Source organism: Sprattus sprattus (genome assembly GCF_963457725.1).
Source record: "Sprattus sprattus genome assembly, chromosome: 21".
NCBI lineage: Eukaryota > Metazoa > Chordata > Actinopteri > Clupeiformes > Clupeidae > Sprattus > Sprattus sprattus.
The window spans coordinates 1001212-1018350 of NC_137919.1; the positions used below are offsets into that span (position 1 = coordinate 1001212).

Sequence of the window (17139 nt, forward strand, 5' to 3'; positions counted from 1 at the left end):
CTCTCTCTCTTCCTCTCTTAGTGTGATTACGCTCAAGTGCAGTCAAACCTGGCCCACCTGGAGGCCCACTGCAAAGCCTCATGGGAACAGCTGCGGCTGCTGGAGAAGGAAGGGGACAGGAGGGGCAAGGGCAAGGGCAGTGGGGCAGCAGACAGGTCCGCCGGGTCTGGAAAGGAGGGGTGCCTCCGTCAGAATTTCCCCCAGTTTCTGAAGGAGTGCGTGGAGAGACTGAAGGTGCTCAGGGCTGTCCACAGACGAGTCATCAACAGGTATTTCATTACTCGAGTCATTACTCTGTCCAAAGGGGGCGCTATTTGGCATGCTTCATCTGTCCAAAGGGGGCGCTATTTGGCATGCTTCATCTGTCCAAAGGGGGCGCTATTTGGCATGCTTCATCTGTCCAAAGGGGGCGCTATTTGGCATGCTTCATCTGTCCAAAGGGACACTATTTGGCATGCTTCATCTGTCCAAAGGGACACTATTTTTTCGTGCTTCATCTGACCAAAGGGACACTATTTGGCATTCTTGATCAGTCTAAAGGGACACTATCCTAAACACAAACACACAAGTGAAAAACATATGCCTCACTTTCTCTCTACTTTTATGTTTGTAGATTTCATGCATTCCTCCTGTTTCTGGGTTACTCTCGTGCCATGGTAAGAGAGACCAGTGTGGAGGCCTTCTGTAAGACCGTGAGTGACTTCGCCCTGGAGTACAGGGCTACACGGCATGCCATCCTACAGCAGAGAGAAAAGGAGAAAGAGAGGGAGGGAGACAAAGAACGAGAAAAGAGAGGAGACCTCACCCCTCAGTCTAAGCCAAAACAACAGACTCAAACACCATCTCAGGTAAAATATCCACAAGACCAAATCTGGGGGAAATATTGCATACAGGAGGGGAACAAATTCCCCCCTAATCACTGCCAATTTTGTACGTCTGGAGGAACAGACGCGGGATAGACTTCCCTCTGTCACCTGAGCATCAGGCAGATGTTCTCCTTTCAGGGAAAGATTAAAGTGATGATGGGGCTACTTCAATAAGCTAGCAATGTCCTTGAAACCTACATAATGCCACCATTATAGACCATGACATAATGTATTATCTCCCTCTGGAACGAAATACTGTTTTCTGATTGGCTAATGGGGTGTACATTAAGCTTGTATAACCGGACACCTTGTACGTAGGCCCAGTAGAAAAGTTAAATCGCTGATGGGGCTACTTCAATAAGCTAGCAATGTCCTTGAAACCTACATAATGCCACCATTATAGACCATGACTCATAATGTAATATAATATACTGTGTGTTATTCGTGCTTACAGGAAAGCCTTGAGCAATACAAACTAGAGAAGATCCTGAGGGCTCCGGAGCCTTCTGCTAATAGACTGGACCTCATGATGGGCAGACACCGCAGCAGAACACCAGACAAGAGAGGTCCGGACTACACACACGTGTACACTACACACTTCACACTTCACACACCTTCACACTATATACACCTGCCTCCCAGTTGTCGTTCGCATCTGTCCTCACACATGTCAATGACATCACAGACTCAAGCTTATACAATAATCGGCGATAGCCTGCTTTGTGAGCCTGGTACGGCTAAATAAATGTAGGAACAACTGTTACCTGAGGAAACCCCTGCAGAGCTAAGCAGATAAATGGAATTTGTTTATTTTTTTATTTCTTCTAAAATAGTTTTTGTCACTTCTGTCTTGCAGGTCTACACATACGTGGGCTTAAATGGTGACGCCAACTATATCCCTCATCTACAACAGCAAATTTGCTTCTCTGTTAAATGCCATTTGTTATATCTTCATGCACTGCACAAATGTAATAAACGATGGTTGCTCTAATGTTTTGACCCCATGGGGCCTTTGTGTGAATCCTTTGATTTTTACTTTATATACATTTACATTTAAATGTTATCAATATAAGAAAATGTAAAACAGATAGGCCTATATTATCATCAGACACATCCATGTCCAGATCTGCTAGTAGGCAGGCCTGCACAATTGCAAAATTGTGTCCGTAGTAGCCTCCAGAAACACATTTTGCTTATCTATACAGAAGGTTTTCTTAAGTAGGTATGTCAGGGGAGTATTTAAAAGCCCTGCATTATTTACCAGCTGATAAAATGCCTTAGACTAGCCTACATGTGCTGCAGATATTGATTAACTTGATGCAAAGTGATTGTGTCTGTTATGGCATGTCAATTGTAGCAGTAAACCCTAAACCAACAAAATACATCTATAAAAAAATACATCACTTAAAGTTTAGCTTAAAGTTTGACAGCACTGTCAGCACAACTCTCACACAATCTAGATGATATCAGAGATGTGAGTAGTCACGTTGGTACGTTTCAGCCGTCACTTTGAATACGTAAGGAGTTAACGTCATCGTGCTTCCTAATTTAACATCCAATTGAATCCCTTGTTTCTTTAAATCGATCCTCCTGTAATGATTGTCATTTACAAAATCCAATGAACAACAAGATATTCTATTTGTAGCCAATGAAATATCGGCTCTGTCAATGTAGGCGTGGCAGTCGTTTGTCTCGAGCGGTTTCCGACGCCATTTCATAAACTGAGAAGATAACAACTGAACAAAACCACTGTGGATTGTGCCATCGAGTATTACGAGGGCGAATTTTAATCATTTTTAGTCTTAAGCTCCTGGTGAGTATTTTCATACGAGAGATTTTTGTCATATTTTTTTCCTGCCTCTGAACTATCTTTGGAGCATTTTTGTTTTTATTTTTAATGCATTTTTCTGGCTGGTTCATTGAGTCTGTGTTGGCTTAGTGGCGTACATTTTGTGATGCTGCAGAGGCAGTCTTCTCGTGACGGTTGGCTTTGTTGGACAACAACCTTTTTTTATTTGTTTTTGAATGAATTTTTTTCTCCTTTTCCCCTCGTGTGCCCCTAGAACAAGTGGTTTGTGTGTTCGAAACAGATTTTTATAAGTAAGGTGGAAGATCGGTTTTGATCTGAACGGAGTGAGTGAGTGTGCAAAACGACAAGGGGGTTCTGCATTTTTCTCCTCTTATCTGGACTTAGAAACGCTTTTTACTCGGTCTGTATTTTCTCTTGCCAGTACGCGATATGCTGCAGGAAGTTGACTTAATAGGTATTTATTGACTGTTGCAGTTATTTTTCCCGGTATTTTTGTTTTTGTGGTTCATTGATAAGCTCTGCAGGCTTCCAGTAGGATTCGGTCAGATGACGTAATCTTGAAGGGAGGATTTTTAAAATGATTTAAAGATGGCTTTTTTTTCTTTTTATTCTTTTTAAACGGACTCTCAGGATTATCATAGCAACGTTTTGAGTATTTTGGAACATACAACTGATAATGCAAGTGCATTTTGGGTGTAATATGTGATCTCTGTTGGGTGATTTTATTCGTATATTAAAAGGAGAAAAAAAAAGAATGATTCCCGCGAATTGTGTCCAACATTAATGCATGAGCTTCTGTGGAAATGTATTATGTCTATCAAGATCTAATTCTAGACTACCAGGCCAATGCAGGAGGATAAAGCCAGCAGATAAGGCCTTAAGTTGCATTCTTTTATTAGGTGTAGCCTACAAGCAAAGGGTTCAGGTAACGGTTTGTGTTGTGGAAATCAGTATATTAGTTATTTTATTGTTTCTGTCTCAAACTTCAAACTTCTGCATGAAGTCCAAGGCCCCAACATAGAGACGCATTAGTATTGGGTGGAACAAGGCCCACAACAGCAGGAGACTGGTCGATAGACTACTAAGCTACCCTCTAAAATGATACTGCTGGCTAAACGAGTCCGTTGGGGGAAAGTGCAACACAGCAGAACTGCGCAAGGTTAACTTTGAACAGAAAGTAGCCTAGGCCATGCCCTCCATGGAGGCAACACAAGTCACACACACTGAATAGGGAATCAGCACCACAGTGGGCATATGATGGTTTCCATGGTAACTTTGGGTTAAAACAAATGTGGACCCTTGCCCTAGGCCGGTAGTGGTACATAAATCATAAAAATCACAATCCCTGTTTAATATAAGTCTTCATTTCTCATGACCAGACTAGGTTATTAAAGTGTATTCGTGTCCTGTGTGCAAATGTAAATACTAGCCTATAATGTATGCACTCAGGCTTTGGAGAGAATGTGTGTGGTAGCCCAACATTTATTTATAATGTTTTAGCAAAAAAAAAGATGACTGTCTGTTGACTAATCGATATCAGTTGTGCATAAAGTGTGACTTCAAATGCCTGCTGTCCACAACTCTCTTGTGGTTTTTGCAATTTTTTTTTTACCACCAGAGCCCAACGCTATCTATTGCAGCCTCACAGACATCAGATAGAAATGCCAGTCCCAAAACGTAAACATGAAAACCATTTCAAGGCAGACTGGCAAGTTCCCAAGAGGAGGGTGATCATCACAAAATCTCACCCCTAGTGACATTGACCTAGTCCTAAATTTACATCCCTGGCAAGCGCTGCTAGAGTCTGCCTGCCTCATTATTCCTGAACTTCTTGATGCCTATTTTCTAATGCTTGTTTTTTCCTCCCCTTTTTGTAGTTTTTGAGGCAGCTATTTTGAGCCACGACACTGTAAGTTGGTTCATTTTTTTGTCACCCTCCGCCCTTATGCCAGCTCCTTGTTTTGTAATCACCTCCTAGTCTGTAGATGCAAAATCCCTTAAAGTATCTTTAGACGTTTGGCTTGTTACACAAGATGGCTTGATGGTTTTAGTTGAGCTGTGTGCTTGAAACTGTAGTACAAGTTGATTCTTTTTTTGTCAACCAATAGACTGGAAATCGGAGGCAAGTTAGGTTTTTGTGCTGTTGATTTTTCCGTATTTTTCCTTGACTTAACTTGACCCGACACATTTCCCATCACAAGTTTAATCTTTCCATGAACACCTGTAGGCAACACACCCGTGCAGTATGTTGGTGAACTATGTTGATGAGAAGCTTCAGCCCCACAAGTAGTGAAACACAATCTGATTGGCAATCACTGACCCACAAAGGAAACCAGTCAAACTAGCCTTTGAAAGCTTCCCTGTCCAATGCCACTATTGCTCCGATAAAACACAAATACTAATTGGGAATGTGCCTTTAGTTAAAACACTATGCACCTGACTTGTGGATCTGAATAATGTATGTGAAATTAAGCTTGGGTGTTCTCTGTCTTATTTGCTGTAGTGTTCCCCCACACTCTGATATTTTTCACTTCAGTCACAATATATTCCCTGTAGTTGCATTCTGTCTTTTTCTGGCCAAGTGTCCTAGCATCTGCTTCCATAATCTTAGAAGTGTTTTAAGTTTAAGTATTTGAAACTGTTATGTAAAGGAACACTGGATTAGGCCTGCTAATGAAAGCTTTTTTCAAGGTGGAATGAAATTAACAACACAAGAGAAAATGTCAGAATTAGACATCCCTAAAACATTTGCCCAAACTAACTGTTACCACAAATGTATGTCCACTAAGCACAGGTAAGAATTTGGATTGGCCTACTTTCTCATCCCATGAAGTCCAACTAAGACACACAGGCACACTCACATAATCCAATTTGTGCCATAAACCTGTTTTGGGTGTTCAATCCAATGACTGATTGCAATACTTAAGACCCCCAGGGACAGAGAATGAAACACTTCAGCAGCATTTCAGACGCACTATGCATCACTGGGTACTGCCAGCAGTACTCTTGCTTGTGACATTTTTGCCATGGGCTGCTTTCTTTTCAATTCAATTTTATTTATATAGCGCCATAACAATAGAATTGCCTCTAGGCGCTTTACAGAGCCCAGAGCCTGAACCCCCTTAGTGCAAGCACAATTTCACTTTTCAGACCCATCTGTCAGATAATGTTTACTCAAAGCCACATTAGCCTCACAAAATGTGCTGATACTACAACACCCAACCATTCCCTCGATATTGATTATCCACATTCATCTAAACTCACACTTACGCGTCTGCTGATAGATATATGGGGACAGATGCCTAGTCTGCAGTTTTAAAGTGGTTAGCATGATGAGTAGCACATCCAGAGTCCAGTGCTGAGGCCTTAAGACGACTCCTAGTCCAGTGCTGAGGCCTTAAGACGACTCCTAGTCCTGTAGTGCACTCTACTGACCTTAAGACGACTCCTAGTCCTGTAGTGCACTCTACTGACCTTAAGACGACTCCTAGTCCTGTGCTGAGGCCTTAAGACGACTCCTAGTCCTCTAGTAGTCCTGTAGTGCACTCTACTGGCCTTAAGACGACTCCTAGTCCTGTAGTGCACTCTACTGACCTTAAGACGACTCCTAGTCCTGTAGTGCACTCTACTGACCTTAAGACGACTCCTAGTCCTGTAGTGCACTCTACTGGCCTTAAGACGACTCCTAGTCCAGTCCTGAAGTGTAGTGCACTCTACTGACCTTAAGACGACTCCTAGTCCTGTAGTGCACTCCACTGGGCTGCATGGAGACTGCTATCTCTCAGTCTAGCTTCCTCTTTGTCACATGACTTTGATGTGGCCACAGCTGTCCATCCAATACAAATATCTTTGAGGGATGAGGAAGCATATTAGTATGGGTAATTGTTTGAAAATAATCAAAAATGGGATAAGTGTTTTTTTATATAAATATATATATACATTTTCACCTCCTAATGTTTGGAGCAGGTAGTAGATCTGTTCTTTTATTTGTGCTTCTCACTGCCTCCACACGAGGGCAGCGTTAAGCACACCAGACTTTTTAAAACATTCTTGGTATTCCAACTGTGATGCTTGTCAGGTTATTTTTACGTGTCCTTATCCCAGTTTAGATGTTTGAGAGCCCCCTCCTGCCCAACCCTTCATGCCAGCCATATTACCCATGATGCACTGCTGTTGAGCTGCGTCCCACTGGTGCCCTATAATGACCCTCTTCTCTCCTACAGACACAGTGACAGGCCGACGACCCCGCAGAACCACAGACACTATGGAGTGAGTGCTGGTTATTTACACCCCGAAATACACTATGACCTGCCAGAACCTGAATACAACTACACTGCACTGAACACTGGAAACCACTTCATAATTATATGATAGATTACTGAACACACACACACACACACACACACACACACACACATACATATCAACTGCACTGCACTGAACACTGGAAACCACTGCATTTATACGATAGATTACTGAACATACACACACACGCACACACACACACACACACATACACATCAACTGCACTGAACACTGGAAACCACTTCATAATGATGCGATAGATTACTGAACATACACACATCCACACACACACACACACACACACACACACACACACACACACATACATATCAACTAGACTGCTGCCCCTGGGTCACACTGTTGTCTGGAAGGCTGTCTGCCAAATAATGACAAAACATCCATTCCACAAAAGCGCACATATTTCTTTGTTTACTGACAAGCCAATGCTCGACCATCACATTCTCCAAAGTGATTTAAATGTGCACTCACTACACTAAATCCCAATGTCACAGAGCAGACACTAGAGTAAATCTAGATCTAGAGATTGTCCGTAATGGTGGACTGTCTAGTCTGGATGAACCTTTGGTACAATTTAACTGGGCAGTTTCATTTGACATATTTTCTTGATCCAGATCCTTACACATCTGCAGTCTGGTGTGGTGTTCTTAGTTTTTTATCCTAAACACCTTGAACATTAAGCATGCAGAGATGTGGTCAGTTTGGTAGATTCCTGCAGGAAGTCCTTTACATTACACACACACACACACACACACACACACACACACACACAGTATCTTACATGGTGTCTTCACAAATGTAGAGAAAGTCTTTTGTGTCTAGTTTGCTGAGGGTTTAATGTGACAACCTGAGTATTTTGAGCAATAATATAAATGACACAATGGAGACATTTAAGTAGAGTAAGACCACACAGGTCGTAGGTTCACTGTGGTGTGCAGTGTGCAAATATTCTATCTCACACACACACACACACACACACACACACACAGAGACACAGAGACACAAACACACAGTATCTTATGACCACAAAGATAAACACTCAAAAACAATGATTGTCTTTCATCGGTGGTCTGTCTGTGATCCTTTGCCATCTCCCCAGCCCACACACCTTTTATACACTGCCCATCTTAGCAAGTATTATATCCTTATGTAAGGTACCCATGCGGAATAGCGCCCCCTTTCTGTGGAACACTTACTTGTGGCTGGTAACTCATCCCCCACTCTCTCTCTTTCCCTCTCCCCTACTTTCTCTTGTTTCTTCACTCTCTTTTCAATTTCTGCCTTTTTTTTCTCTCTCCTCGTTTACCTTCATGTCGTTTGATCTACCATACCCCACTCCTCACCTGCTCATCTTCCATACCCTGCTCCTCACCTGTTGACATTGTGCTTGTCCTCCCTCCTTTTCCTTATCCGTCCTTCCTGTCTCCTTTCTGCTTCTGCTCCTTGTTGCCTTCTTTTGTTTTTCATCTCATTCTCTCTGTTTGAGTCTTCTCTTTGCTTCCCCCCTCTCTCTCTACCTTTCACCTTCATTATTTATTTTTTCTATTCTTTGTACATCTCTCTATCCCTCTCTCTCCTCTCTCTCTCTATCCCTCTCTCCTCTTTCTCTCTCTCTCTATCCCTCTCTCCTCTCTCTCTCCCTCTATCCCTCTCTCCTCTATCCCTCTCTCTCTCTATCTCCTCTCTCTCTATCCCTCTCTCTCTCTATCTATCCTCTCCCTCTCTCTTTCTATCCCTCTCTCTCTCCCTCTATCCCTCTCTCTCCTCTCTCTCCTCTCTCTCTCTCTCTCCTCTCTCACTCTCTCTCTATCCCTCTCTCCTGTGGTCTCAGTCTCTCTCCCACCAGCAGCGCCCTGATGGCCAGCAACGTGACCAACAAGACGGACCCGCGCTCGCTGAACTCGCGGGTCTTCATCGGCAACCTCAACACCATGCTGGTCACCAAGGCTGACGTGGAGGCCATCTTCGCAAAGTACGGCAAGATCGTGGGCTGCTCCGTGCACAAGGGCTACGCCTTCGTGCAGTACGCCAACGAGCGCTGTGCCCGTCAGGCCGTGGGCAGCGAAGATGGCCGAATGATCGTCGGGCAGGTGTTGGGTAAGGAATGCCACCGCCATTAACGTTTTTGTTGATTTATTTATTTATTTTTTTGTAATATTTTGTAAGTTGCTAAATACCTTATCTAAAATGATTATTTTTGGACTCCCATTTTGACTGATCAATCATATATTGTAAATTTCTGCGAGAATTTGACTTCTCTCTGAATAACTGCTTAGCGCTATCTCATGTGCTTCTGCGGTGTTGAATGTAAATAAATGTCCTGTTGTGCTCTACAGATATTAATCTGGCGGGTGAACCAAAACCCCATCGATCGAAGACGCAGCTCAAGCGCTCAGCTGGGGACATGTACAGGTAGGCCTCTCTCTCTCTCTCTCTCTCTCTCTTCATCACTCCATCATCTCTCTCTCTCTGTCTCTCTCTCTCTGTCTCTCTCTCTCTGTCTCTCTCTCTCTGTCTCTCTCTCTCTCTCTCTCTCTGTCTCTCTCTCTCTCTCTGGGTATGAGACAGCTGTGGACATGTACAGGTAGGCATCTCTCTCTCTCTCTCTCTCTCTCTCTCTCTCTCTCTCTCTCTCTCTCTCTCTCTCTGGGTATGAGTTTACCTTTATTCTAAAGTTTCAGAAAGAGATGAAGACCAAGGCCGGCTACAGGATGCTGTGACTAAGGAGGCATTTGAATTTTGCAAGGGGGGCAACCTTTTCTAGTATTAGATTGGTCTGAGTTATGACACAAGCATGGATGGACATTATAGGGGAAAATGGGGGAAAAATAAAAGATATTGCATGAGACAAAAAAATAATTTAGTGCCAAACTACTTATATCTGTCAAATACAGCAAACGCAAATATAATATGTAGGCCCGTAGGCCTTGGCTATACCAAGGCTGATGAAAGAATGTCACTGCCCTCAAATCAGTATGACTGTTACCGGAATGTCATCCTGGAGTGGACAGTCGGACACGTAGGGTGGCCAACTAAGATCAACATCAATACATTGTCAAAATTCGACTTGTCTGCCTGCCATCAAGTAGGATGCATGCAAGCAACTTCACATCACAATTGTGCTTGACGCTAAATCATTTAGAGACTGTCCAGATTAGCAACCATAGATGTGATATTAAAAAAAAAACTTGTTAAGCTTAAGAAAGAATAGTCTTTTTAAAGTTCAGATGGGGATGGAAAATAACTGTCATACTTCTTTAAATTAACACTTTTTAAGCATTTTGGGACAAACAGGCCCATGCAAATGATTTGTTTACTGTTGCTAGCTAGACACCATATTTCTTGCATACCGTCTTTCTTACATAACCTACAGGCCTGTGCTTCAAATTATTGCCTGCAACGAAAAAAGATTATTATCGAAGCAATGGCACTACGAGAAGAGAGAGATCCTACAAACTGATTATTTGTCAACATCAGGAAAACATGATTATTGCTTTTCACTCTGTGACAAGAGAACATGCACACAGGTTTTGTCTGTGGATCCGTCTGTAGCTCACACACAGGTTCTGCGTTAAGATCCATCTGTAGCTCACACAGGTTCTGACTGTGGACCCATCTGTAGCTCACACAGGTTCTGACTGTGGACCCGTCTGTAGCTCACACAGGTTCTGACTGTGGATCCGTCTGTAGCTCACACACAGGTTCCGTCTGTAGCTCACACACAGGTTCTGCCTTTAGTTCCGTCTGTAGCTCACACAGGTTCTGACTGTGGACCCGTCTGTAGCTCACACAGGTTCTGACTGTGGATCCGTCTGTAGCTCACACACAGGTTCCGTCTGTAGCTCACACACAGGTTCTGCCTTTAGTTCCGTCTGTAGCTCACACACAGGTTCTGACTGTGGACCCGTCTGTAGCTCACACACAGGTTCTGACTGTGGGCCAGGTTCGTCCCAGGTAGAGGTTTCAGCTTAAACATTCCAACTGCAGTGCAGTGTTGTTACTGACTTACTGGTCCAGTTTTGTTTTCCACCACTCAACCGAAAAGTCTCAGATCAGTCCTGATTGGTCCTAAAACTATATAATAATTCTGACCTGAGCGGATAGTGGCTGAAATAATTAGAATGTAGAATAAGACAAATTGTTGTGGTGCTTTGCACAATACTGGCCATTTTTAATTATGTTAAGGTTGACATGAAGCTATTGCGTCATTGTGTTGGGTTATTTTACCAGTGGTTTTGCGTAACCCAGCAGGGATAGTAGTTGGTTTCGTGTTAAATAGTGTGCTGGGACCAGGGACCCCCATCTTTACGACAGCAGTCGAATAACGTTTTGGCCGGCGCTATGAAAGCTCGGTAAAAATGATCCATCGATTCTGTTTCGAAAGCAGCCTGCAACATTTACGGGGAAACAGCCCGACTTCTCAGCAAAGTAAAGGTTTGTATTTGCTTTTTATGAGTTGGGTTAGTTAACTTTTGTGAAGTGACAAGGGAGTTGACTAATTTGACAATAATCAACTGTAAGTGATATTTTCAAACCTGGATGAATGACTGGTGTTGACTTTGTCTTCCACACACAGAGCCCCCGGAGAGATGACTGAATATCGATCGGAGCAGTGGAATTCCCCCGCAAGTTCACAATGGAAAGTAGACTACTTTTACAATTATTATTATTATTATACAAAATAAAAAATAATGACAAGCATTTCTGTGGAATTTTTATTTTTTTCTTATGTGTCTTGGTATTAGCTATCTACATTAGCCTACAAATTGAGCAATTGGGGAAAATGAAACGTTATTACTTGGGCAGCATGGTAGATGAATTGAAAACAATGAAGCCGTTATAGAGATTTGGTAAGGAGGAGGACCACACTGACATGGAGCTGGGCCAGTGCTGGCCCATATCTGCCACAGATCCGTTGTGCCGATCTAGGCCACTTTCCCTCTCCTCTCTCCCTCTCCCTCTCTCCCTGTCCTCTCTCTTCCTCTCCTCTCTCCCTCTCCCTCCCTCTCTCCCTGTCCTCCCTCTCTCTCTCTCCCTCTCCCTCTCTCCCTGTCCTCTCTCTTCCTCTCCTCTCTCCCTCTCCCTCTCTCCCTCTCCTCTCTCTCCCTCTCCTCTCTCCCTCACCTCTCTCCCTCACCTCTCTCCCTCACCTCTCCCTCTGTCTCTCTCCGCTCTCCTCTCTCCCTCTCCTCTCTCCCTGTGAGTAGTGGCACTGCTCCACATGCCCTTATCACCATGCTGGATGCTTTTTATTTTTTTTTTATTACTTAAATATTCAGCCAGCCAAGCAATACAAATCGGCATTTTGATCAGCTCGGTGAGGTACGCAAATGGTGTTGTCATTTATGCCACATGTTCATTGCAGTACAAAACAATGATGTTTTTCTGGGTGGATAATTTAGTTTTTCACTGTGGCAGGTTCTCTTCACGTCACACAGAGAAGAGCAATGCCTTTCATGTATTGCAGTACCAGATGGCACAGTTTCTGTGTGTTGCACACCGTAAAAAAACACGTTGTTTATATCGCTTCCTGCCTCAACCGAAAGTTGTGTTTGCACTTTAGAGTGGCACAAACTCCGCTCCATAGTGAAGGCTTCGGAGGGCGGAGCTAGCGCTGAACCTTCGCGTAGAATGAAACATGATTGGATAACATCAGAATGAAACATGATTGGATAACATCAGAATGAAACATGATTGGATAACATCAGAATGAAACATGATTGGATAACATCAGAATGAAACATGATTGGATAAGATCCATTTTCTCCCCATGCTGTGTAATGGCAGGAGGCCCTCTGGTTTTGTGACTGGCATTAGTCAGTGAAATATGAGATTCCATTATTCATTGAATTGTTTTGGTCTTCAGACACAGTAGAGTTTAGGTCGAATAAATAAACTCGTTTTCTTTTTTTGTGTTCTTCAGACACAGTAGAGATTAGGTCGAATAAACTAGCTTTCTTTTTCTTTTGTTCTTAAGTTGATGTTGTTTCAGTGATAATGAGATGAAAACATTCTCTCTCTTCTCTCTTCTCTCCTCTTCCCTTTCTCTCCCTACAGCTCCTCGTTTGATCTCGACTACGACTTCCAGAGGGACTACTATGACAGGTAAGGGTTAGGGACTCCTAGCACAGGATTCACATGAGCAATTGGACAAGGGAATTCAGGTCCAGTGATTCTGTTCGTTACTGGTAGAACTGATATTTAAAGGATCAAATTCATTACCTGAAACACTGCAATTGTTTTATTGCACCACTGATTTCCAATATGACAAAATGTAATCTTTAGTTCATGGAATCAACGATTGCATTGTAGTGTAAATATTCAATATTAATTGTGCATTCAGCCTTCTATATACAAGGGCAACACATTAAGTTATCTATGTACTGAACCATATAAGATATGGTTTTGTGAATCAAAACAACTAAATGAAAGCAAAATGGATCATGTCAGTTTAGGAAGGAAATCTCCCTTGTACAAACACTCAGCATTTTACAAATCTGTAGACATTTTGGTAGCCTCAAGACCAAGTATGATGATGATGGTATGGATTGCATTGTAATATGTGCAGAGAGTCCCATCAACACTTACAGTAGCTGTACTTCTTAGCAGAACAAATGAGTTGGGCTTCACCCATCAACACTTGAAAAAAACGATGTTGGACAAGTACCTTTTCAGAGTACCTTTTACACGTTTGACATGCTGCTGCTTAGCCTGTTTGCAGTCTGCTATAGGCAGGCTACATATTCACCAACCTAACAGCAATAGCTCATCCAAACAGGAAGTCTGCTATAGGCAGGCTACATATTCACCTACCTAACAGCAATAGCTCATCCAAACAGGAAGTACTTGTGCTAACCCTAACAGCAATAGCTTATCCAAACAGGAAGTCTGCTATAGGCAGGCTACATATTCACCTACCTAACAGCAATAGCTTATCCATACAGGAAGTACTTGTGCTAAAGCACGTACTCCCTGTATTCTCTCGGAGGATGAAGAAAGTGCCCCGCTTTCCATGTTACACCCAGTAAGCAGACGCCCGCCCCTCGCCAATCCCCACCCCTCCCCCACCCCCAACCACTATCTTCTGACTGACTGGCTGCTGATATGATGGGGGGGGGGGGGGGGGGGGGTTAAATCAGAACATATGTCACGTCAGAGGGGAAACATCTTTCATGAGAGCAACAGCTGCTTCTGTTTGGAGTCCCACCCTCTGTAAACACTGGGGCTGGAGCTAGAGCACTGGGAGACTCGCTCGCTCTCTCTCTCGCTCTCTCTCTCTCTCTCTCTCTCTCGCTCTCTCTCTCTCTCTCCCTATACAACACTCTCACCGCTCACTAAGAGACTCGCTCTCGCTCTCTCTCTCTCTCTCTCTCTCTCTCTCTCTCTCTCTCTCTCTCTCTCTCTCTCTCTCTCTATAGTCAAGCACACCCTGACAGACTGAACGTCTCTGTGATTCTCCACGTGTTTCTCATGGGTGTGTGTGTGTGTGTGTGTGTGTGTGTGTGTGTGTGTGTTTCAGGATGTACTCGTACCCATCCCGTGTGCCCCCGCCCCCCCCTCCCCCCCTCTCGCGGGCGGTCATCCCGTCCAAGAGGCCCCGGGTCAGCCTGAGTGGGGGGGGCAGCCGCCGCACCAAGAGCAGCTTCTCCTCCAAGAGCAGCCAGCGCACCTCCAGGAACAGTATGCATTACACACACACACACACACACACACACACACACACACACACACACACACATACATCCAGGAACAGTATGCACTGCACTACTACACACACACACACACACACACACACACTTACACACACACACACACACACGTCCAGGAACAGTATGCACTGCACTCCTACACCACACTAAACACACACACACACACACACACACACACATCCAGGAACAGTTTGCACTGCCCTCCTACACACACACACACACACACACACACACACACACACACACACACACACACACACACAGAGACACACACACACACACACACACACACACACACTCACACACACTCACACGTCCAGGAACAGTATGCACTGCACTTCTTCACACTTAACACACACACACACACACACTCACACACACACACACACACACATCCAGGAACAGTATGCACTGCACTTCTTCACCATGTGACACACAGAGGTTACAGTATAGTGTTTTCCATTCACATATTTCCCAGCACACTCCTCACAGGCTTCCACTCTTTCCTCCTCCAGTGCGCGCGGACGACCTGCAGACCATCAAGAAGGAGCTGACACAGATCAAACACAAGGTGGACTACCTGCTCGAGAGCCTGGAGCGCATGGAGAGAGACCACAGCAAGAAGTCAGGTAAGGAAGAAAGGATGCTGTGTGTGTGTGTGTGTGTGTGTGTGTGTGTGTGTGTGTGTGTGTGTGGCGGGGGAGAGGGACGCTGGTGTCACACTCATGCACCTGCAAGGACAGACACACAGAGACACACACACACACACACAGACACACACACACACACACAGAAACACACACACACACACACACTAACAGGGCATGTGTCACTGTTCCAGAGGGGAAGAGCACCAAGGAGGAGACCTCGTCCGTTCAGCACTCCACCCAGAAGAAGGAGAGGGATACCCCTGAGATGAACGAGTACGAGGAGGAGGGAGACCTACTGGAGGAGGAGGAGGTGAGACTGTGTGTGTGTGTGTGTGTGTGTGTGTGTGTGTGTGTGTGTGTGTGTGTGTGTGTGTGTGTGTGAGAGAGAGAGAGAGCATGAGTGTGTGTGAGACAGCGAGACCGTGAGAGAGAGTGAGTGTGTGTGTGTGTGTGTGTGAGAGACAGCGAGACCGTGAGAGAGAGAGAGAGAGAGTGTGTGTGTGTGTGTGAGAGAGAGAGAGCATGAGTGTGTGTGTGTGTGTGTGTGAGAGACAGTGAGACCGTGAGAGAGAGAGAGTGTGTGTGTGTGTGAGGGTGAGTGAAAGGAGAGAAGAAGGAGAGGAAGAGTGTGTGTGCTGTCTGCACTCACATGGGAGTGGAATGGCTCACCCAATGACAGCGCCTAATTAGCTTTCAAATATGCCATGTGATTAACTCATTTTCCTTTTGGTTCGTCTGCATATAATATAATATAATATAATATAATATAATATAATATAATATAATATAATATAATATAATATAATATAATATAATATAATATAATATAATATAATAGAACAGTATAGAAGCTGAGAACCCACAATATTCAGGACGCCAACAAGCATCTGACATGAGACATGGCATCACGGCTGGGTAGCGTGTAATGGCCACACCGGGCCACTAGGTGGACTCATTAACTCCCTTAGGTGTGAAGCTGCTTCTGTTCTCAAACGCCTCTCTTCCCTCTTCTGCAGATCAAGAGTCGGGGGAGAGAAGAGGACGACGAGGAGGAAGAGGAAGGGGAACAAGAGGAAGGAGAAGATGATGGAGACAGTGCCAGTGGAGAGCACTCTTAAACACACACTCACACTCACACACACACACACACGAACACAGATACCTACACATATACACACACTTCCACATATTACCTTGTATATATGGCTGAAATACAAATACCCAGGCATGCACGCCAACACATCAACCTTTAAAACGAAGCAGACAACATAACTCGACTCACTCACACAGTGGTCTGCTTGCCATTGGTACAGCTCCAGATTTAGCTGCTCATCACCGGCACATTTTGAACGCAGCGCCTGAAGCGGGTTTACTTTTGGGAGGGAAGAGTGTAAATACACACACACACACACACACACACACACACACACACACACACACACACACACACAGTGACACTTCTGACCGCGGTCCACATCTCTATCTGTATCCCATTTGATTCTGTTTCTTTTTGAAGGTTCACATTTTTGTTTGTTTAATTGTTTGTTGATGCTAGCACTCTAACTTGCTGGGTGAGTGGACGTCTTTGACTCATGAGTGTGTTTAGGGGAATTCTGGTCGTACTGGAAGATCTCTGCGAGGAGGTTTCACGCGTACTGTGTTCAGAGAATTGACGTTGCACATTCGCTTGGGGCCCTATAGGGGGCAGTGTGATCTTGAATTTCACCCTGTGAAAAAAAAAAAACATTCTGCTCATGGTTTAGAGGAGAATTTCTTTTGAT

At 44.1% G+C, this 17139-nt stretch overlaps 1 protein-coding gene across 2 annotated transcripts in view; it reads left to right on the top strand.

The window, feature by feature from the left end:
• The first annotated feature begins 2596 nt into the window (after positions 1-2596).
• The window catches only part of LOC308382234 (heterogeneous nuclear ribonucleoprotein C), a 14808-nt gene continuing 265 nt past the window's right edge, over positions 2597-17139 (top strand). Inside the window, exons 1-11 of one of the 2 annotated variants that reach the window (XM_080859929.1) lie at positions 2600-2679; positions 4554-4585; positions 6900-6945; positions 8831-9096; positions 9336-9411; positions 11576-11637; positions 13056-13104; positions 14519-14679; positions 15224-15337; positions 15550-15668; positions 16375-17139. The exon at positions 16375-17139 is cut by the window's right edge and continues 265 nt beyond it. In XM_080859929.1, the coding sequence (XP_080716055.1) occupies positions 6941-6945; positions 8831-9096; positions 9336-9411; positions 11576-11637; positions 13056-13104; positions 14519-14679; positions 15224-15337; positions 15550-15668; positions 16375-16476 (954 nt within the window). In that variant the 5' untranslated portion in view covers positions 2600-2679; positions 4554-4585; positions 6900-6940 and the 3' untranslated portion in view covers positions 16477-17139. Of the gene's footprint in view, positions 2680-4553; positions 4586-6899; positions 6946-8830; positions 9097-9335; positions 9412-11575; positions 11638-13055; positions 13105-14518; positions 14680-15223; positions 15338-15549; positions 15669-16374 lie in introns of both variants that reach the window. The other variant, XM_080859928.1, reaches the window with a different exon arrangement.